This window comes from Eschrichtius robustus, chromosome 10 (assembly GCF_028021215.1).
Source record: "Eschrichtius robustus isolate mEscRob2 chromosome 10, mEscRob2.pri, whole genome shotgun sequence".
In the NCBI taxonomy this organism is placed as follows: Eukaryota; Metazoa; Chordata; class Mammalia; order Artiodactyla; family Eschrichtiidae; genus Eschrichtius; species Eschrichtius robustus.
Genome location: NC_090833.1, coordinates 37,562,270 through 37,583,764, shown reverse-complemented (window position 1 = coordinate 37,583,764; position 21,495 = coordinate 37,562,270). Strand labels below are relative to the sequence as shown.

The window sequence follows — 21,495 nt, the reverse complement described above, 5'->3', positions numbered from 1 at the left end:
TGATATATGCTCCTCCCCCAAGGATCCCTCAGCCAGAACTTTCCTCCACCTCAGCACTTATCACTTTGTAGCTCTGTTTCCTGTGAAAACAGGGACCATAGGATTTGGGTTCTTCTGTAACACTGAGCTTGGCACATGGTAGACATCATTGAATGTTTTTTTTTTTTAATTTTAAAAAATTTTTTTACACAGCAGGTTCTTATTAGTTATCCATTTTATACATATTAGTGTATACATGTCAATCCCAATCTTCCAATTCATCACACCACCACCTGCCCCCCGCCACTTTCCCCCCTTGGTGTGCATACATTTGTTCTCTACATCTGTCTCTATTTCTGCCCTGCAAACTGGTTCATCTGTACCATTTTTCTAAGTTCCAAATATATGCGTTCATATACGGTATTTGTTTTTCTCTTTCTCACTTACTTCACTCTGTATGACAGTCTCTAGGTCCATCCACATCTCTACAAATGACCCAATTTCGTTCCTTCTTATGGCTGAGCATTGAATGTTTTTGAATGAACGAATGAGTGTCCTCAGTCCCTGAGGACCCTTTGAGCACTACTCCACCAGGACAGTCCTCTTTCCCATTAAAAACAACCCCAACACCTGCTCAAATTCACAGCCCTACACTTAGCAAGAGGGAGGACTACACTCCCCAGCTGGCAGTTCAGTAGACATGTGGTTTAATCCTTCCACTGTATCCCACAGCTTCTCCTGAAGACAGGCAGGATGATTTCACTTTACATGACATTTAATATTGCTCATGGAGGAATCAGTTCCCAAGACCTGACAGGACTGGAGGTGGCAGTGGTCATCCAAGGAGAACACTGGTGACTCTCCCAACTTCATTCCCCAATCAAAGAGGACAGTTTTGGTTTGCCACTGGTGAGTTTATTACATGATTAAAGTTCAAATAAAAAAATAATAACCAAAATCTTGGCAGGGAGGCTAGAGCCAGAATCTGGGAGTGCTGCTTCCCTGTCCCCAGCCTCCCTGACCAAGCCCAGCTCCATTAACTCAGCTTGACTCGATCAAGTTCCTCATCAAGACTTGCATCTGTGCTCTGTACATCTCTGCTGCTCCTGCTGGAGACTGAGTCCTGGGCTCCTGGCACCGGGGCTTTGGTGAGGGCCCCATACACACCCATGGCCTGAGGAGAGGGACAGAGAGAGAGCCATGATGACACATGGCAGAAGGCATAGCCCAACCCACCAACGGCTCAAAGGAAGAAGGTAGAGCCAGGACCAGTAAGCTTGTTTTTCCTTTCTCTCTCTCAAGCCTCAGTCTTAAAAGTTTTGGAGTCGGTTCTAGGAATGTTACAAACTACCAGAGCAGGGTCACCCTCAAAATACTAATACAGGAATCTGCAAAAAAAAAAAAAAAAAGGAAAAAAAAAAAAAGAAAGATGTCTCAAGAGGTTCCCTATTGCTAGGGATGAGTGGGGGTGTCTCGTTCAGGGGATGAAGAGAGGTGTAGGTCTCAGGGCACTCTAGAGGACTCGATGGGGAAAGTAATGGTGGTGGTGGTAGCGTCTCAGTCTCTGGCACTGGTGCTCTATGCTGGGTCCTCAGGGCGCTCTAACCTGAGCCACCATACTGGTGACGTCGCCAGGGTTGGAGGGCAGCAGGATAGTGTTGGAGTCCTTGGCCAGTTTAGAGAATGCGCTGACATACTGCTCGGCCACAGTCAGTGAGGCTGCTGCATCTCCATTCTGTGGCCACAGGGAAGATAAAAATCAGAGATCACAGACTTGGATGGGGGGTCGGGGTGGGGGTGGGGGAGGAAAGGAAGTGGAGAGAAATCAGGTTCCTAGAAAGAGGATATGCAGATCACAATACAAGAGATCATGTAATGTGGCTCAATGGAACCAAAAAGGCAGGAATCTCTCCCAAGTGTTGATAAGAGAACCTCTTCTACTGCCAATTCCTGATCCCCAATCCCACCTAGGGGGTCTCTCACATGTTGTGTCAGAGCTGCAGCCAGGACGCGAATAGCTTCAGCTTTAGCCTTGGCCTTGGCCAGAACTGCACTGGCCTCTCCTGGAAGAAAAGAGACAGAGCTTGACCTATGAGGTCAGGGTACCCCAAAGCTCCTGTCCCAGTACCAAGCCTCAAAGACCCATACCCTGTTCATCCCTCAGCCTCTACCCTCTGCTGACCTGCTGCCTGATTTATTTGTTCAGCCTTTTCTGCCTCAGAGGCCAGGATCTGTGCCTGCTTCTTCCCCTCTGCCACGTTGATGGCCGACTCTCGAGTCCCCTCGGACTCTAGAACTGTGGCCCGTTTCCGCCGCTCTGCCTCCACCTAGAAGCCCCCAGCAAGCCCCATCAACAAGAAACCAGAGTAAAAGTAAACTCTTACACAGACCTGCAATTGTACCCATCACAACAGGGAAGGGAGTCCAGGTCCCTATGCAACTGGAGCATCCTGAAGTACTCTTCCCCATCCCTCTCTGGCCCCCACCTGCATCTGCATGGACTCTTTCACCCGGGGTGGCACATGGATATCCTTGATCTCATAACGGAGGCAGCGGATGCCCCAGCAGTCGGCAGCCTGGTTGATAGCATCCACGATGTTGGCATTCAGGGACTCCCGCTCCTGGAGGAAGAGAGGTGTAAGCTCCATGGCCTCAACCCAACCTTCAGGCGGCTAAACCGAGAAGGTCCCGGAACTGATCCCCAGAAAGGACTGAGAGTGCCAGGTACGTGTCTTCAAACCCTAACTCTGGCTCAGATCCCCTTACCCGGAAGACTTTGTCCAGAGAGAGTTTGCCGAGCTCTGATCTCATGGTTGTCTGAGCTAGCTGGGTGACAGCATACTCAGGGTCCTCCACACCATAGCTTGCCTGAAAGGGGCATGGATAGTGTCAGTAGCTTGCGTGCAGGATTTCAGTGAGGAGAGCAACTCAGGAGCTGAATAAAGCAGAGGGCAGATACCTTGTAAGGGTCCATGATACGCAGGTAAAGGACTCCATCGATTTGCAGAGTTACATTGTCTGTAGGTGCAGGAGCAGGAGAGAAAGGAGGTCAGGCCTCCAGGTCCCAGTCAGCTCTTTCTCCTGCCACCACATCCTAATGGCCTCAGAGCACCCATGTCACCCCACACCCCTCACCAAGAGTCACGGCAGACTGCTCAGGCACGTTGATGACAATTTCCTTGAGACTCTGCACATATCGGATCCGGTCTAACACAGGGATGAGGATATTCAAGCCCTGGGAAGAGGAGTCACAGGTCTTCAGAAGGATGGGGGGCTGTAGGGTTGAGATCGAAGCTAGGCCTGGAGTGGGTAGGGAGTCAACATAGATTCTGCCCAGAAAAACAGAAGGCTTGGGGTGTCACTGGTACGTAAGCATGTAAGGATAAGAATGTAAGGCTGGATCTCTGAATGGAAGGGACAGTCAAGGAGATAGGAGCCAGCAGAGTAGCCTTTTCCATGCAGACAGGTGGAGCTGAGAGGATTAATATAAGAGATTCCTAACGTGGGGCCTGTGGGATGCTAGGGCAATGGGAAAAGGTGGTAAGATGGGTATGACCAGCAGCCGTCTGGGCCCTGCCAGGTCTGGCCTGGGGTGTCAGAAGCCAAAGGTGAAGGCAGGCCCCAACGAGGTCTCACCCCATTCCCCCATGTCGTGAGGGAATTGGGATTCAGGCTGGCCCGGGGTGGGCAGAAGAGGTTCTCACAGGCTCCAGGATGCGGTGGAATCGGCCCATTCGCTCCACCACCCAAGCCTCCTGCTGCGGCACAAACAGCACCACGGTGTTTCGGGGCAATCCAGAGGAGGCGCGGCGCGCAGCGCGGCCAGAAGCCTGCACGGAGCCCTAAAGGGAAGACGAGGATTAGCAGAGACCCAGTCGGCCGGGCACCCCGCCCCTCTCGGTGCCTGTCCCGGAGGCATGTCCTTAAACCGCGACCCTAAAGAGTTTTCGGAAAGGAACTCTGGCGAGTACCATAACCTCCGATCCCAGTTCTCTCCCCACACTTAGAATCTGGCCCCTTCCCAGTTGAAGACCCAGGTGATCTCTGGCCCGACCCTTAGAGAAGGATGCCTTGCACTCACCCTCAGCAAAAGGGCCCCAGAACCCCGCACCGCGCGCGCCAGCATTTCCCACTGCCACAGCGGCCTCCGGAACCAACGAGACGCGAAGCAGAGCGGTCGCTCTAGATGCCCGGACCTGAGCCTTTCCTCCCGTATTTCCACTCCCCCGGATGTACTTCCGGCCTTCCCTTCCCCCTTCCACACTCAGCCAATCAGCGTTACTCGGCAGAAGCGTGCATCAAGTTGCTCGCTGGGAGACGCAGACCTTCTAGAGAGGGCTCAAGGCTGGAGCTTATTCTTGTTCTCGCTGCTCAAGCCCAAGATCCCGAACACGGTGACCAAATGGAGGCTACTTTTCGCGTGCAGGTGGCCCAGAAAAGCTTCCCACAGAATTCTTTATCCCCACTGGAGACTCAGTTTACCCTTCTGAGCGTATAATCGCCCCCATCTTTCACCATAGCGACGAGCGATTGGAGCTGAATCATTGCCGTGGTTGCCATAGTGACATTCTCTGGTAGTCCTGCTGTGCTGTACCCAGCCCTCCCACTGGGGACTGACCCCATTCCCGTTACCATGGTGACTGGGCCTAACATTGCCCGGTGATTGGACTGAGGTTTCCCCCTCCCCTCTTTTCCCAAGGCATCATAGCTTTTTCTTCCTCTACCCCGTCAGGGTCTATCAAGCCAGGTTCCCTCGCATACAGAGTCCAGCACACAGCCCCAACATTCAGCCTTCTCTGGAGCGTGTCACCCTGCACACATCTCCGATGCTCTGTCACATCCATTAGGAGACTTGCACAGTCACCCTCATTTTACATATCAGAGCACTGAAGCTCAGAGGAGCTAAAATCATCAACAGAACCAGTGTAAGAATCCAGATCCACATTCAGAGTTCAGCTTTTACAGCAGAACCTTCCCTACCACACCACCCCATTATTTGAAAGGGGCAAGACCAGACCCTAAGAATCATGGGGGCCTCCCCTAAGACTTCCCTGCCTCAGGCCTCTTTCCTGGGGAAAGGGCAGAGTCCCAGCTCTAGTTAGGCTCTCCATCCCCATTCCCGTGCTCTCCCGAACAGAAAAAGTAAGGCTTAGTTCAAGTTTCAAACAAGAATTTATTCTTTCTTTCTTTCTTTTTTTTTAAAAAAAGTACCAGGTACAATTTTTTCCTGTTTTTTTTTTTTTTTTTCAAGTTTTAGCAAATGCTTGTTCCCCTCAGCCCAGCCCCAGGTATCAGGGCTAAGGCTGGGTCAGAGTCTAGAGTGGGGAATGGGGTAGTTGATAACTACATGACTGAGTTTGAGGGGTGCCCCTCACCCCAACTGAGGTAGGTGGGTCAGAGTCTGGCCAGGTGAGAGGAGGCACCCCAGTCCTTGGCCCTGACTCTGTCCCCTGAACACCTTCCTCAGTCAGGACCCCAAAGCAAGGAGATACAGGCAGAAGGAGAGAGACAACCAGAGTCTGAAGTCCTAGATGAGGGGTGGTTGACCCCTGTGTGTGTGTGTGTGTGTGCCTGCACGCATGCTCTCTCTCTCACACACATACACGTACACAGACACACGCACACACAGACACACACACACACAAGTTGGCCTTCAGAAAGAGGTGAGAGGGTCGGGGAAGTGAAAGGAATAAGGAAGGACAGGGGAAGCTGAGTCTTTGGCTGGTGACTCAGTCCTTCCGGGATACTTCTCGGCTCTCAGCTGAGGGAGAGCAGTTCTCCTACAGCCCCCATATCAGCCTCTTCAACTCCTGAGGTTGGAGCAATATCTGAGAGTGGGAAAGGAGGAGGGGCAATGCCAATTATCAGGTTTGGGACGTTACCAAGGCAATCCAATTTGAATAAATTATAAATTAAAATAAATAAAATAATAAGTGGCCCCTGCCCAGGACAGGGAGGCAACGCTGGCATGACTTGCCTGGGAACTTAGGACAACCTCAGGGTAGCTCCAGTTCCTCCCCACTACCGCAGCTGGCCTGGGAAATCCAAGGGAGGGGGCAGGCACGTGGAGTACCCAGAGTAGGGCAGAGTGTGGTAAGATCAGAAGCTTTAAACACCCAAATAATCAGTTTGGGCATGAGCGTGGTGAGGGCTTTAATTCAAGCCTGAAGGGTCTCTTGCACCTCTCCACGTGTTTGCTCTGCCCAGGATGGAGCAGGATGGACAGGTCCTTGGCCCACATGGGTTCAGGGCACTGACAATCAGGGCAAAGGTGAATAACGTGGATTGTGAGGGGCCTCAGTCACAGCCTGCAGTTCGTAGGGGAGCCCTGTGTCCAGTTCCAGGCTCCGGCGGGAAAAAAGCAGGCGGATGTCTCCATGCAGGCCTAAGCGGCCTGAGCGGGAGCTCCGGAACCTGGGGGAGGACAGGGTGATCAGAGTAAGACCCCAGACTGTAGACAAGCAAGGAGAGATGCTATTCAGGGAGGACATGCCTGGGTTGTGGAAAGGATACCCAGGGCCCTGTCCTCACCTGAGGTGCAACAAGTAGCAGAGGAGGCGGCAGGTGGGGCTAGCATTTCCCTCCTCACCCACAGGCACCAAAAAGAGGCGATGACGCAGGAAGGTCATGTGGGCAGCAGGCATGTCCGAGAAGTCAAAGGTCACGAGGAACATCTTCACCACAGTCTGGTTGGGGTTAAATAAGGTCTGGGGACAGGAAGGGCAAGGTTGGTAGGGTCTAGGGGATGTTTTCCTGTCCCCACTCCCACTACCCCTCAGGGAAAACTCACCACTTGGATGGTGCCCACCTTGGGCACGCTGTAACCCTTCCTCCCCAGGGGGTTCAGGTCCACGACGCCCTGGGAAGGTCACGGAGCCATCAGCCAAGGTAGGGTCTGGGAGATCCCTGAACACTCATCCATCTCCACAACCTCTCATTCTGGGACCTGGCCCCTCCCGTAGACTAGAGTTCTCCCCACCTGGCTCTGACTCTTAGGCGAGAACATCTAGAGAATACTACCAGAGCAGTTCTCCTGGGTTCCCTTACTCTGCTGGTCTCCGCCCAGGGTGCCCTTCCCAATAAAGTCTTTTGCTTTGTCACTTAAAAAAAAAAAAAAGAATACCCCCTGCCCCCAACCCCTCATGCCCCTCATGAGCTAACTTTGGGTTGAGGTCAGGTCATACCAGGAAGGGAGCCGGGGCATTTTGCTCAGAAACATCAAAGAAGGTGACAGTGACAGGCAGCGTGACATGCTGAGGGCAGTAGGATCCACTAGCTCCAATCTCTGCTGTGAAGCCCTCGATGTGGCCAGATGGTGCAAAGCGTCCTCGCAGCAATGATTCCTGGGGATGGGGTGGGAAAACATATTGTGAGACAGATGCTAGCTGTTTTCCTTACCCATCCAAGCCACACACACCACCATCCCTTCCCGCAAGATCCACCAATCAAGGAACCCAAGGGGAACTACCTCAAAGTTGCCCAACAGGGTACGGCTGACGGCGGGGGTAGGAACAGGGGAGGCACTGGCGGGGCTCAGCAGGCCTGGCCCCTTCCGGAGGCTTCGAAGGGAGCTCCTGGTAGGGGAGGGGACACACAAGTGGGTTGGCTTGAGGTATTCTGCTACGCTTGCTACTGTCCTTGGGCCCCACCATTAGCTACTACCTAGGGCTCCTTCCCTGAGGTCCCCCACCCTGAGGTTGGAAAAAGAATTACAGACATCCGCCCCATTTTCAGGGAGGGGCAGAGGGAGAAGCTGGTCACTTACAGCTTCAGGCGACAGGCACCTTTCAGCCTCCGCCCCATGGGACTGCAGTCTGTTGGGTCCTATGGAGAGGAAAGATTAGGGAAAGAGATTGGGTGGAGGCCAGCTATGTTTGGAGCAGGGGCTCATCACAAGCTCTCATAGGAACATCCTCCCAAGCCCATCACCTTTCCCCACACAGATGTCCACTTAAGAGCAGACCACTTCCTCTCCTGGCTTACCAGCACAGGCTCCTTGGGCCCAGGCAGCAGGTGGCTCCAGAAGGGTGTGGCTTTGGCATCAGAACTGATGGCAGCAGGAGGGTGGCCCAGGGTTCCCCGGCGCCTCCGAGGGGCTGGCCCCTCATCCTCAGAGCTGACATCCGGGGCTTCTCCAGCTGGAAGCAGCCTTCGCTTGGTGGGGCAGGGGCCTGGAGGTCCAGGGCCAGGGGGTGTGTGCTCGGGGCTGTGCCCATTGGCAGTGCCAGGGGACTCCCTAGGCCAGGGGCTGCCCCCATTGCCCACCCCAGCCACTAGGCTCTTACCCCCTATTTGTGCAAGACTGTGCAAATCAGTGTCAAGTGTGTGCAGCTGGCCCGGAGGGGCTGGCCCTGGGGACTCCCCCAGGGACCCCTGTCCCCCAGGATCTGGGGAAGCCCAGTCTCTGGTGTGCAAAGTACTGCAGGAAGCATTTGATGGGGGCCAGGGGGGACTCCGGGCCCCTGAAGTCCAAGGTGAGGTGGAGCTACCTCCCTGTTCCACAACACAGAGGCCATGATGGCAGAAATGTTGGCTGGCCACGCCCAGTCCCAGCCCCAGTCCCTCTGGGCCCCATAGCCCCAGAGTAGGTGGTTCTTCAGGGGGTAGTCCCTCTCTGGCCCCCAGCCCAGGGCCTCTCTTCAGCTCCCGGGGACCCTCAGTGGGTGGGGCTGGCCGTTTCAGGGCCCTATGAGGCTCGGAGGCACCAGCTGGAGGGGAAAAGATGGATACCTGGTAGACCCCGGGGGATGTTGCCCCCCCTGCCGGGCTGTAGCCCATGAGCAGGCCACCCTGGAGGGCCCCCTGCCTGACTGCAGGCTGTGAAGGGCCAGCCTCTGGCTCTGAGGATGGAGACGGCTCCGCCTGCACGTGGCGCATGAAGCCCCCCCTTAGGTCAGGGGGGACCCCCCCCAGAGCCTTTATGCTGGGCCTGGGCTGGGGGGCCTGGGGACATCTGTGCAAGAGAAGAGAAGAAAAGATGGTCAGGGCAGTCAGTGAATCATCTCCCTCCCAGGTGAATTTCAGATCCTCCCCTGGACTGAGGAGGTGAGCTTGTGAGGTTCCTGGGGGCGAAGGTTTCCCAATCTAATACCTCCAGATGGACTAATGGAATATAAAGGCCACTCTCAGAACTTCCGAGAAGGTGACACATTTAGCTCAGGTTTCTAACTGTACCTGCTTCCCCTCCCTCTCCCTGGCACTCACCCCGATGAAGAGGCCTTAAGCCTAGCTGTGTGTTCCCTCTTCCTAACTGATGCCTTGCTCTCCTAGCTTGCAGTCTGGTCCATGCCTGCTGCACTGGCGAGGTGACTGCCACCATTCCGTGCAGCTCCTAGGCTCAGCTGGACCCTGAGGAGAGAAAAACAGACATAAGCCAGGATCTCTGGAGCCAGCAGTAAGGCTGCTCTCCAACTGTCAGCTAATAGAGTATACCCCAGGACGTCCTCCTCCAGTATGAGAAGCCCTTCAGAAACAGAAGGGGCGGTCTTGGGATCCAGGGCCCAGAGAGCAGAACTGGGCTATACAAGGAGTCACAGAGAGGCAGGTCTTAGCTCATTGTAATAAGGATGTGACAAGTAAGTTGAGGCAGGATTACTACTTATCAGGGCCACCAGCTGGGGGACTCCTGCCCTGAATGAGAGGGGGAATGAGATACCCCAAGATCCAAGAGACCATGCCAGCTGAGAGGTGGCCAAAGCAAGAATTCAACTCTCCTAGTCAAGGCCACTGAGTTGCACAACTCCTTCCCACATACCTATCTCTAAAGGGACAAGTGCCACCCCATAACCCTAAGGGCAGAGGTCTTACAGAAACTTACATCCCCATCAGTGCTCCTTAGAAGTACAAACCTCAGGTCAGCTCAGAGTGGGCCCTTCAGCATTAAACTCCCAATTGCCCCCAGCAGTCTGTCCCTTTAACAGGAAGCAACAAATCTAACCAAAAACAAGTCTAGAGGGGGTGGGGTGGGGGAGGAAGCACTGCTAGAAGGCACTTTCCAGGGCCTACCCCTCCCCCTACCTAGGCCCTGCAAACTAGTGATAAGACAGTGACAGTCAGAGAGCTGGAGTACCTCGCCACGCCTCCCCAACACATCCAACACCCAAAAACCAAAACCACTACTTTTCTGTCAGGGTACAAGATGGTCTTCACTGACTAGTCCACCCTCAGGAGTCCATATTGGGTGAGGGGATGTCCAGCTGAAGGCCATCTTCCTTCATGGGAGAAAACATTGCCCCCCAGGATCAAGCTTATCCTTTGGTCAGTAGCCTGTGCTGCCTGCTATCCACAAAACCCTTTCTCATTCAAGGAATGTTCCCTTATGCCTATCGGAGTCTTAACCTTCCTTGTCTAGGCCAAATGCCATCCTCTCCATAAAGCCTACTCCGGCCACCCTGGACCATAAATGTCTGTCTCTTCTGAGACCTCACCTATAGCAGTGCCACTATCTCCTGTAACCCAGTGACAGTTTTGCTTGCTCCTGTGGGTAAGACATCTTGTAGACTGACCATAGGGTTCTTGAGGATAGGTTTGTACTTCACTCCTCTGCCCAACTCCAAGCACAGGGGTAAGCACATAGCAGGGCTCAAAAAAGTAAAATGCAAGTCCCAGAGATCTGGGCAGCAGTCCTGACAGTGCAGAGAAAAACTCCCAGAATATGAGAGAAGCAGGGAGATTAATTGTTTAGGGAGAATCAGCAACAACAAGGATGGGGGTGGGACGCAGGGAGAAAGGGGAGCTTTGCATCCAGGGACTGAAAAACTCTCCTACCCCAAGTTCCCATCACTGCACTATCCTACACTATCCTATTTCACCAAGTTCTCATTAGAACTGGAAGCCCTAAGAAAATTCTGGTTCCCTGTGGTGGGTGGGGCGTCTGGAAAGGGCAGAACGCCAATGGCAGCATTGTCAGAGGGTACGACCTGTACTCATCTCTTCCCTCCTTTCCTCTACCCATGCTATACAGATTCAGGAAGGGCTTTTTCCTTAGCACTCCCACCCCTAAGTTATCCCATCATCCCAGCTGACCTCTTGAGCCCTTGCCCTAGGGAAGCCAGGTGATGACATGATGCCCTACTTGACCCCAGCATGGCTGGCATCTGCTCATTACCCCAGAGCCCTCTCAGTTCCTGCCCTGTCAATGAAAATCTCTGAGACTCACTTTCCTGCCACCCAGCCAGTCTGGCTCTAGACCATGGCTTCAAGCTGACTCATGGGGCAGGACTTGGTGGGGGAGGGGCAGGGTAGGCCAAATCTCACTCTGTGCAGGGGGTGGGCAGCAGCTGGCGTCAAACAGCTGTGCCAGGCTGTGGCTGGCAAGGACTACAGCTCCCAACATGCCAAGGGAGCAAGGCCAGCAAAAACAACAAGTCCCAGAATACCACGGGGTCTGTACCCTCAGACACCTGCTAGGCCTGGGAGGTGGGGTAGGTGGGTGTTGAGCTGCCAGGCTCACTCTCCCCTTCAGTATTAAAGATATCCATTTCTACCCTGATCAAGGAAGGTGGCAGGAAGGAGAATTCCTCTCCATGTGCTTTTCACCTTCACGCCGTTCAGAAGGAACTGCTGCCAGCTGCTCTACATTTTGTCCCTACACACGTCTACACTAGCTACGGGGGCTGTTCCCATGGACCACTACTGTGGGTAGGAAGGTTAACCTCTGCCCTCTCACCAACCCCTTGCCTCTCTGTGGCCTAGAGCCCTCCACCCTCCGTGGAAAGGAAGCAAATCTTAGCACCTCCTCCAAAATGAGCCCAGTAGACTCACCCCAGCACCCCGGCTCCAGGACTCCTTATTCTGACCGATCCCCCAACCCCTGCTTAGCCTCCCAGGTCCTTTCTCTCCCCTCTCCTCCCCAGAGCCTGGGACAGGCCCCATTCCCTACTGGGGCTTCGGAGATTTGCTATTTCCCCCTAGCACAAACTCACCCCGTTCCCAGACTGGCTCCGCCGCGGCGCCGCTGCTCCAGGCCCTTCCGTCCCGTCCCGGTCCCTCCCCTCGAATGCCCGACCCTCCCCACCACGGGCCCCCAACCCAGACAAAGGGTGGCTCAGCCTGAGCCTTGCTCTGCTAGGCTCTTCTCTGTTCAGCTTCGTGTGCAACACTAGCAGGCCCTGGCGCCCGCAGCCCCCAAGCCGCTGCCTCGCCCCTCCCCGCGACTGTCCCTCCCCGTGGGCGCCCGGGCTCCGCACTGCCGACTCCGCTGCCCCTCTGACTCACAGGCCATTTCCTACCAGCTGATGGGGCAGCCCGCCCCGCCCAGCGCCCCCACTCCCCCACCGCTGCAGCCGCAGCCGCCACGCCCCCCTCAAACTCCGCCCGCCATGGGCAGCGACCATGCTCATTGGCCTAAAGGAGGCCAGCCTCCCCACGACCTCAAGCGTGAGGCACGCCCCCTCCAAGAGACGCAAGCCCATTGGTCCACAAGGGGGGGGGGACGGCCTACATAGGGTCGCTCCGCCCATCTCCTTAACCCCTCAGCTGCCGGAGTCCAAAGCAGCTCTCAGCCCTGCCTTTGAACCCTTTGAAAGACGTAGGCCTCCCACTTTTCACCCCTCCCTTCCTCTTCAGAGGCAGGTCAGTAGGACGACCTAGGGCGTCCACAGACAAAGTTCGACAATCCCCAAAGTCAGCTTGCTCTTCCAACACCAGATCCCAAATATCCCCACTCCCGTTCATCTCTCCGTGCCTTGCAAACCAGAGGTCCAGAGACCAGAGGGCTGTTGAATCCCAGGAAGCTTCCTTCGTGCCAGGGCAGATGAAAAGGTCTTGAAGTGGGATCTCATCTCCTTCCACTGAGAAATAGTATTGTTCCTCTCTTACTCTATATTGATGTTCTTTTGCCTTCATTAGAGGGGCCCCAAGGGCTCCTGAGATAGGCATACCTTTTAATTCAGGAACCTAGACATCATTCTTTGTGCCTCTAAACTTCCATTCTGAGATCAGGCTGCTTCAGCCCTTCTGCACTCTTTCTATTCATCAGCCCCTGTTCAAGGAGGCAGAGCACCCAGGGGAAGAAGTGGGATAGGAAGGCTTCTGCCCAGAGTAGGGAGAAATATGCCCAGCTCTTCTGACAGAGCTCACCCCCATGACTCACAGCTCCCTCGAAACTCCCTACCCTCCACCTGAGTCACTGGGCCCCAAGCCCAGCCCAGACCCAACCAAATTAAGTGGCAGCAGAACCAGCGTTCCTAATTCTTATTCTCTTATCCTTTAAATGACCAGGATGGAAATCTTTGCAAGGATTAGACATTAAAAGACACTTTTTAGAGGGACTGATCTACGGGCAAGCTAAGAAAATAAACACTCCTGCCTACCTTTTCCTCTGCACTTGTGAAGTCAGACAGTTTGGAGCTTAAGAGGTTTCTAAGACTCAGGTCTTCCACAAAACAAGAGGCAAACACCAGAGCCAAAAGAGGAAAGACTCAAACTGAGACCCTAGAGAATTAGCATCAGCCAGGGCAGGCTCCCTGGCTGTGCCTCCAGAAGAGTGGGAGTGCATTCTTTTATAGTTCAGAAGTCACAGAAGCCCCAAGGTCCTTGTTTCTACCTTGCTTGTAGTGGTGGGCCCTAAGGGCCCTGAGGTTGTCACTGGACAGTAAAATGAGGCTCTCCTCCCCTACTTCCTCCCTGTGCCCTAGACTTAGGAAGGACAACCAAGTAACAGTTCCTCTAGCCTCCTTTCTCCTTACCTCAGACCAGGGGAAAAACGCTGAAAAAGAACCCAGTTGCCGTGGACTGACTTCCTTGCTGGTTCCCTAATGCTAAGGAACGGGATTTAGGAAATTTTCAGTACCCTGAACAAAATTGCAGAGTACCAATGTAAAAGCCCACTTACCTTAGTAAAAGCTTACTGGGAAGACAGGTAGACACAGAACACTGTAGAAAAGGAGTAATTCCTTGGTTACCCCACCTTGTTCTATCTAACTGCCACTACCATAGGCCCAGGCCTTAGTTATTTGCAAAAGTCAGGGGGCAGTAGTTCAGGGGGAAGGATCAAAGATGTTCTAGGCCTCAGTGTGTACCGGGAAAGCAAGCAGCATGGTACAATCAAGAGGCTTTACCTAGCTGCCCTAAATTCTTACCCTGCTTTATTTTTTTCATAACAGTTATCACCAGCTGACACTTCTCCCTCTTTCCCCTTCCCCCTCCCTCTCCCCCCCATTCTCTCCCCTCCCTGCCACACACACACTTATTTCTCCCCCTATTAGAATGGAAGCTCCATGAGAACAGCAACTTTGTCCATTTTGTTCATGCTGGTATTCCCAGAATCAGCATCAGTGCCTGGCACATAATAGGTGCTCAATAAACACTGGCTGAAAGAAACAATGAGCTCTGGGCTGAGTAAAGAGCAATCAGAAGACCAGGATCCTAACACCTGCTCTTTCACTGTGAGACCTGGAGAAAATCTCTGTCTCTTTATTTATTTCCAAATCTGTAAAATGAGCATTTGTATAGACAATGACCATTGAGGGCCTCTACAATTCGGACCTCATACTGCTATAATTCTAATGGCTGCTGTTCACTCATATCCATTTTCAGAGGATGGGTCCAAGCATCTGAATGCCCTGCTGCTTGTACCGAAGCAGAAAGTCTATCTATATACTCCAGCCTTTGCACAGCAAACTGATGCCCTTTCTCTTCATGCTCCACCCACTCACACAAATGCCTCAGTCTTGAGGAAGCTGGAGTGAGTCCGCCCTAAGCCCGCCTCTCAGAGAGACAGTCTGGGAAGCTGTGTTGCCATAGCAATCAGCTCCTCCTCAAAGGTTTCAGCCTGCCCTCCTTTACCCCACCCTACCCCACGGCTTTGTCTGGCTTCAGCACCCCCTCCCTCCCCAGCCAGTCTCTCAGCCAGAGGAGACTGGCTTGGGGCCCCTTTCAGCAACACTGTCACACTCATTCAGCCACTGTGTGGAAAACAGGGCTTTCTCACCCTCTCCCAGCCTGCCCAGGGGCAAAAAGAACTGTGGCACTACATCAAGTCCCCTCAGGGAACCAGAGGAGCTGCCACAAGGACTAGGCCCTAGTCTCAGTTCTGATAGCTTCCAAGCCAGGAGGGCGGGGAGCCATTCCCTCTCCCTCCCCCAGCAGAGACTGGAACCTCACATCCCTTCCCAAGTTCAGCCGACAATAGTGGCCAACCTCTCAAAACATGCCTCATAGACCTTCAGTACTTCTCACCATTTCCCCTTCCCAAAGAAGCCCAGAATTTTTGAGGGGCCTAGGGTTCCCTACCCAGGAGAAGGAAAAGTGTGGGGAAATCAGTTTGTGGCAAGTGGTAAAAAGGTGTCTACCATTCAGTTGGGGGGCTGTCGGGAGAGACCTCCGCAGTAGTGAGGGAGAGGTCTGGGCCTTGCTGCTGGTTACTTAGGTCTCTGGCCACGGAGTTCGAAGTCTGGGGCAGGGCACAGCTCCTAGACAGGCAAGGACCAGGCCAGGCCCCAGGGTGAGGAAGGAAGTGGGAAATGAGCACACCCAGAGCATAAGGGCAGGGCAAAGTGGGGGAGGAGGGGGAAGACAGGGACCAAGGCAAGCTTCTAGGAGGAACAGGAACTAGAGTGGGGGGTTAACAGGAACCGAAGCAGGGGAAGGGTCCCCAGGGACACCAGCTAAGGGGAAAAAACCTGTCTCAGCCAGACAGATCCAAAGCCGACTGAGAGAGTCACACAAGCCCTAGTGGCAAGTGGGGCCTGGATCCTCTCTAAGAGTGCTCAGGCCTGAAGGTGGAGTTAGGAGCTGAGGAGCCAGGAACACTACAGACTGGCTTCTTCACCCCACTAATTCCATCACCCTCATTCCTGAAACACAGTACACAAACATCTTCCCGGAGTCTCTACAATGCCCCCAGACTTTCTCAAAGCACTAGGGGTTCTTCCCTCCCCAGATGGGACCTGCTACCCCTTCCCCTCACTCAGTGCCCACAGCCCCATCCCTTCTTCCTCCACACAGTCCCTCCCACACTCCGGACCACCAGCCCTTCTCCATCACACGACACCCCCCCCTTTTCCCTTAAAGCGCTTCAGATCCCCTCCCCCTCAAGTGTCGTCTGAACCCTCCACTTCAGATAGCGACCTGACCCCCTCACATTGTACTTCCCACCTCACAAAGCACTCCCGCTCCTCCCCCGCAAGGGCTACTGGAGAATGCACCTCCTAGCCCCTACACTGAGCCCCCAACTCCTCCCCCAACTGTTTCACTCCACCCCCACCCAGCATTTCTCTAGATCCTCTCCTTCCCTAACGTGATCCCCACCTCCTCATGTCTGCCCAAGCGCACCCCCGTCCTTGTCCCTTCTTCCACATGCACCCCGCCACACACCTGTAGTTCCGTGAGTCCCGTTGCACCTGGGGAGGTAATGCCTTGGGGCAGTTACACAGCAGCCCTAGCTGCAGCCTCGGCCTGCAAACCTCGCCCCTTTGGTCCGAGCCCCGCCCCCGCAACGACGGGACCCACCCTCCCCCTTGTCCCACCTCCCACCTTCCCCTGGCTCCTCCCCCCTCCCAGTTTCTTTAATCCTGGGGCTCCTCCCCTGTAATCCAGGTCCCGCCCCTCTCTGGCCCCGCCCCTTCTCCTCTCGGCGTCTCCCCATTGAACCTCTGCTTGTCCCTCATCCCACCCCTGATCCCCGCCCCCTTTTGGTCTCTCCGCCTTTCACTAGGACCCGCCCCCTCGGATTCCAGGCTGGCAGAACCCGTGCCAGGCTCCCTTCCCCTGCTAGCCCCCTCCCATCTCGGGGCCTCTCCTCCCCCCGCCCCTTCTCCCGCTTGCCTCTCCCCGGCGCTGGCTCTCCAGCCCGAAACCGCTGGCTCTGATTGGCTGCGGCGGCCCCAATGGATGGCGGAGGAGACAAAGTGATGGCTGCAGGTCGCCTGAGGTCCCACCCCGGCCACGTGCGGCTTCTGTGATGACAGGTCTAGAGGGGCGGGGCCTTGGCCCGCAGTGGGCGGCCTAGGCTGACCGGATCCGGCCAGAGGTGGGGAGCCAGAACCAGCGCCAAAGCGTCAGCCTGCGGGCGCCGAGCCTGGCTGGGGCCCTCCTAGGCTTTCGAGCTGGTGTGAGCTGCCTGCGAAACTTGAACCTCTTAGTGAAGCCGTCTACGTTAGCGCGCGTATTTGCCCTAATGGGGGAGGTCTGTGGGGTTTGCAAAGTAGTGCCATGAGTCTCAGGATTCTGTGAAAATGCGGGAATCTGATTGGCGGGGTCTCAAGACTGTGAGGATGACCAGTTTCTGCAGCCTACGCTTTGCGGGAGATTCTGAGTTCTGAGAGGCTGGCAGTACGAGTCAGATCTGTACCTGTGGAGGCAGGTCAGCAAGAAGTCTGTAAATTTATGAACCTAAGTGTTAATACGGAGTTATGGGAGCCTGCAATCGCCGGAGAAAAGAAGAGCCTTTGCTTTGTACAAGTGTCGATTGAACTATGTGACAGTTACATATATTCTGTAATTTAATTAGCTCTTGAATCTTCTCTACAACTACCCCCAGCCCCACGGGTTCCCGAGATACAGCAGGGGAAGTCGACGCTTTACAAGCTACCGGTAGATGGCAGCACAGGGCCCTTGCAGAACTGAGTGGCTCTGAGCCCAGTGCCTGGCGGGCTTCTCTCTGGAGCCGGCGGTATTGATGGCTGTGCGATGGACTGGACTTGTTAAAGTTTTCTCAAAGTCTCAGATTCTTTAGATCTAAGTCTAAGAAAAAAAAAAAAAAAGACATGTTTTATATAGTTTATTTGCAGCTTGTTCCTTTAGAGAAGGAGAGATTGTGTAAATGTTGTCTATGCACAGGGCTTACTCAAATAGCCTTCCTGCTTTTATAGATATAATCTTGGTGAAGAAACAAACTTTCCCTATTTTAGTTGAAACTGAGATGGTAGTTGGGGGTCACCGTTTCCTTTGAGATTAAATAAAATTGCATCTAGCCCTTTACCCCATATTCAGTGGGAAGTCAGTGCCATCCTGGAGCCTTCTGTGAACTCCAGGACTGGGGAGGACCTTGATTTCTCATGACCATTCTTGGCCTAGAGTCCCTGGCCCTTGCTGAATCTGTAATTCACTGGTGTTTCGCCTCCCACAGCTGATCTTTCTTTTTTTTTTCTAACCTAGACATGGAATTCTTTTTTCCCCCAAAACCTCTCATGGGAGGCATTTGTGAATGGCAGGCTTTACTGAAGCTTTGGAGGGTGATGTAAGGGGTAGAAAGATATCTACCCAAACAATTAAAATTGAATATTTGAACATCCCAGTTCCTTAAATATTCTTAAAAGTCCTTCATCCATCTCAGGATACATCTCAGGATATTTTTTTGACCCTCTCTCATATTCCCACCCACATCTCTCTATTCACAATGCTTTATTAAGCCAAACAAATTTTCCATACCCATCTCTTCTGGGAGTTTATATTTGCATATCAAAAGGCTCATTGTTATAGAAGACAAAACGCTTAAAGAAAACCTTAGTCTCTCTGACCCTAATCCTGAAGGGATATGTTCTTTTTTGGTAAGGAAAATAAATTAGCAGCTCATTGGAGCATTATTCACTGTTTTAAAACAAGTTACTTTAAGATCTGTGTGCCTCCTTTCCCAGAAGATAGGCCATATATTGTAATAACAAAAAAAAGAAACATTTAATACTTACAAATTGTTGAAAGACCTCTGTTTTGAGATAATGCTGATTTGCTTTTTATCTTTCTGTTAAAGAATTGTTTCTCAAGTGAATTAGGAGAGCTGTAAATGTGTGTCACTAAGGAGACCTCAGTTTTGCCTCAGGAGAGATTGTAAAAGATCTGAGAACAGCTGACATCTGCCCTGCTGCCCCTTTCCCCTTATTTGGTAGTAGAGGCCACTAGTCTGCAGGGCCCAGGCTGCAAGCATACTCTTTTGGAGTTTGCCTCCAAACTGCAGGAAACATCAATTTAGGATCCAAAATGGTTTGAACAATTAAAGATTCCTTTAGTGTTCCCTGGTACGCCCACTGCAAAGAAATGTTTGATTGTAGTAGCTGAAGAAATATGTCCAAAGAAAATAAAATTTTAACTATTCACCTTTTGGTAAGAACATTTGCTTGGAGAGTTGAGGACATTGGAAGCTTAAGGATAAACAAAAATTATTTTCTCCATTTATAAGAGGCAAAGGGATGATTTACCCTCTTCCTCTTTCTTAGAGTGTTTTCTTGGAGACATGGTAAATCTGAGTCCTTACTCTAGCCTTGGGGATAAAGATAAATCTCTCTAGGGATTAAGTCTAGTCTCCAGTTTTTACAATATAGAGATATCTCCTAGGTTGTGGACCAATGATCTCTAGATATTTAAACAAGGGTCTCTTTGGAGATGTATAGGAGATTATTAAGAGGTGCAGCCTTTTGTCGCTTGAGGAGATACTGTTCTTTCTTCTGCTTTGCTGTATAAATTATGTGAGATTTTATTCTAATTTTTCAGGCTACCTTATGTTGCAGAAAAATGGAGAACAAGAGAATGGTCATGTCCCAGGTCTCAGGTGAGTTCCTGGGATGGGCCACCAAGTGAGGGTCCTTGGCTTTGCTCAGGAAAGAATTCAAGAGTGAGCCATGGTATCATCTCACACCGGTCAGAGTGGCCATCACCAAAAAATCTAGAAACAATAAATGCTGGAGAGGGTGTGGAGAAAAGGGAACCCTCTTGCACTGTTGGTGGGAATGTAAATTGATACAGCCACTATGGAGAACAGTATGGAGGTTCCTTAAAAAACTAAAAATAGGGGCTTCCCTGGTGGCGCAGTGGTTGAGAATCCGCCTGCCAATGCAGGGGACAAGGGTTTGAGCCCTGGTCCGAGAAGATCCCACGTGCCGCGGAGCAACTGGACCCGTGAGCCACAACTGCTGAGCCTGCGCGTCTGGAGCCTGTGCTCCGCAACAAAAGAGGCCGCAATAGTGAGAGGCCCGCGCACCGCGATGAAGAGCGGCCCCCACTTGCCGCAACTAGAGAAAGCCCTCGCATAGAAACGGAGACCCAACACAGCCAAAAATAAATAAATAAATTAATTAATTAAAAAAAAAAAAAGAAAACTAAAAATAGAACTACCATACGACCCAGCAATCCCACTACTGGGCATATACCCTGAGAAAACCATAATTCAAAAAGAGTCATGTACCACAATGTTCACTGCAGCTCTATTTACAATAGCCAGGACATGGAAGCAACCTAAGTGTCCATCAACAGATGAATGGATAAAGAAGATGTGGCACATATACACAATGGAATATTGCTCAGCCATAAAAAGGAACGAAACTGAGTTATTTGTAGTGAGGTGGATGGACCTAGAGACTGTCATACAGAGTGAAGTAAGTCAGAAAGAGAAAAACAAATACCATATGCTAACACATATATATGGAATCTAAAAAAAGAAAAGAAAAGAAAAAAAAATGGTCAGAAGAACCTAGGGGCAAGACGGGAATAAAGATGCAGACCTACTAGAGAATGGACTTGAGGATACGGGGAGGGGGAAGGGTAAGCTGGGGCAAAGTGAGAGTGGCATGGACATATATACACTACCAAACGTAAAATAGATAGCTAGTGGGAAGCAGCCGCATAGCAGAAGATCAGCTTGGTGCTTTGTGACCACCTAGAGGGGTGGGATAAGGAGGGTGGGAGGGAGGGAGACGCAAGAGGGAAGAGATATGGGGACATATGTATATGTATAACTGATTCACTTTGTTATAAAGCAGAAACTAACACACCATTGTAAAGCAATTATACTCTAATAAAGATGTTAAAAAGAAAAAAAAAAAGAGTGAGCCATGGAATTCCCTCGTGGTCCAGTGGTTAGGACTCCATGCTTCCAATGCGAGGGGCATGGGTTTGATCCCTGGTCAGGGAACTAAGATCCCTCATGCCACACTCGGCACAACCAAAAAAAAAAAAAAAAAAAAGAGTGAGCCATAGTAAAGTGAAAGTGGATTTATTTAGAGAGAATGTAGTCCCTCTCAGAAGGTGAGGGAGGCCCAGGGCTGTGGGGGTGGTTAGTTTTTATGGGCCGGGTAATTTCATAAGCTAATGAGTGGGAGGATTATTCCAATTATTTGGGGAAAGAGGTGGGCATTTCCAGGAGTTGGGCCAGTGCCTACTTTATGGCCTTTCATGGTCAGCCTCAGAACTGTCATGGCTATTAAAAAAAAAAAAAAAAAAAGGGACTTCCCTGGTGGGGCTGTGGTTAAGAATCTGCCTGCCAATGCAGGGGACACGGGTTCGAGCCCTGGTCTGGGAAGATCCCACATGCCACGGAGCAACTAAGCCCGTGCGCCACAACTACTGAGCCTGCGCTCTAGAGCCTGCGAGCCACAACTACTGAGCCCACCTGCCATAACTACTGAAGACCACACACCACAACAAAGAGAAGCCACCACAATGAGAAGCCTGCGCACCTCAACGAAGAGTAGCCCCCACTTGCTGCAACTAGAGAAAGCCCACACACAGCAACGAAGACCCAACACAGCCAAAAACAAACAAACAAAGAAATAAATTTATTAAAAAAAAAAAAGAACTGTCATG

At 52.2% G+C, this 21,495-nt stretch overlaps 2 protein-coding genes across 3 annotated transcripts; both read right to left on the bottom strand.

Moving 5' to 3' along the window:
• Positions 1 to 872: 872 nt before the first annotated feature.
• On the bottom strand, positions 873 to 4,177 carry STOML2 (stomatin like 2). Its single transcript, XM_068553424.1, has 10 exons — positions 4,061 to 4,177; positions 3,684 to 3,821; positions 3,115 to 3,214; positions 2,939 to 2,997; positions 2,746 to 2,847; positions 2,466 to 2,600; positions 2,162 to 2,306; positions 1,963 to 2,042; positions 1,586 to 1,714; positions 873 to 1,153 (listed from the first exon to the last, which is right to left on the bottom strand). The coding sequence occupies exons 1-10, from the start codon at positions 4,103 to 4,105 to the stop codon at positions 1,016 to 1,018; spliced, it is 1,071 nt and encodes a 356-aa protein (XP_068409525.1). The 5' UTR covers positions 4,106 to 4,177; the 3' UTR covers positions 873 to 1,015.
• Positions 4,178 to 5,132: 955 nt separating this feature from the next.
• On the bottom strand, positions 5,133 to 16,403 carry ATOSB (atos homolog B). 2 transcript variants are annotated; one of them, XM_068553342.1, is made up of 9 exons: positions 16,297 to 16,403; positions 9,184 to 9,327; positions 7,963 to 8,932; positions 7,745 to 7,803; positions 7,448 to 7,553; positions 7,164 to 7,322; positions 6,770 to 6,838; positions 6,511 to 6,686; positions 5,133 to 6,393 (listed from the first exon to the last, which is right to left on the bottom strand). In XM_068553342.1, exons 3-9 carry the CDS (start codon positions 8,854 to 8,856, stop codon positions 6,240 to 6,242), a joined length of 1,617 nt encoding a protein of 538 aa, XP_068409443.1. In that variant the 5' UTR covers positions 8,857 to 8,932; positions 9,184 to 9,327; positions 16,297 to 16,403; the 3' UTR covers positions 5,133 to 6,239. The 2 variants fall into 2 exon arrangements, with proteins under 2 accessions (XP_068409443.1, XP_068409444.1); XM_068553343.1 differs by lacking the exon at positions 16,297 to 16,403 and adding an exon at positions 11,904 to 11,988.
• Between the last annotated feature and the right edge of the window lie 5,092 nt (positions 16,404 to 21,495).

Coding starts and splice junctions, on each gene's coding strand:
- ATOSB (XM_068553342.1), bottom strand. CDS start 8,856: ATGCGCCACGTGCAGGCGGAGCCGTCTCCATCCTCAGAGCCAGAGGCT. Junction 7,554..7,744: donor GGTGCCTGTCGCCTGAAGCT/GTAAGTGACCAG, acceptor CTCCCCTACCAG/GAGCTCCCTTCGAAGCCTCC. Junction 6,394..6,510: donor TGCTACTTGTTGCACCTCAG/GTGAGGACAGGG, acceptor GTCCTCCCCCAG/GTTCCGGAGCTCCCGCTCAG.
- STOML2 (XM_068553424.1), bottom strand. CDS start 4,105: ATGCTGGCGCGCGCGGTGCGGGGTTCTGGGGCCCTTTTGCTGAGG. Junction 2,601..2,745: donor CTCTGGACAAAGTCTTCCGG/GTAAGGGGATCT, acceptor CTCTTCCTCCAG/GAGCGGGAGTCCCTGAATGC. Junction 2,307..2,465: donor AAGAGTCCATGCAGATGCAG/GTGGGGGCCAGA, acceptor GGGGGCTTCTAG/GTGGAGGCAGAGCGGCGGAA.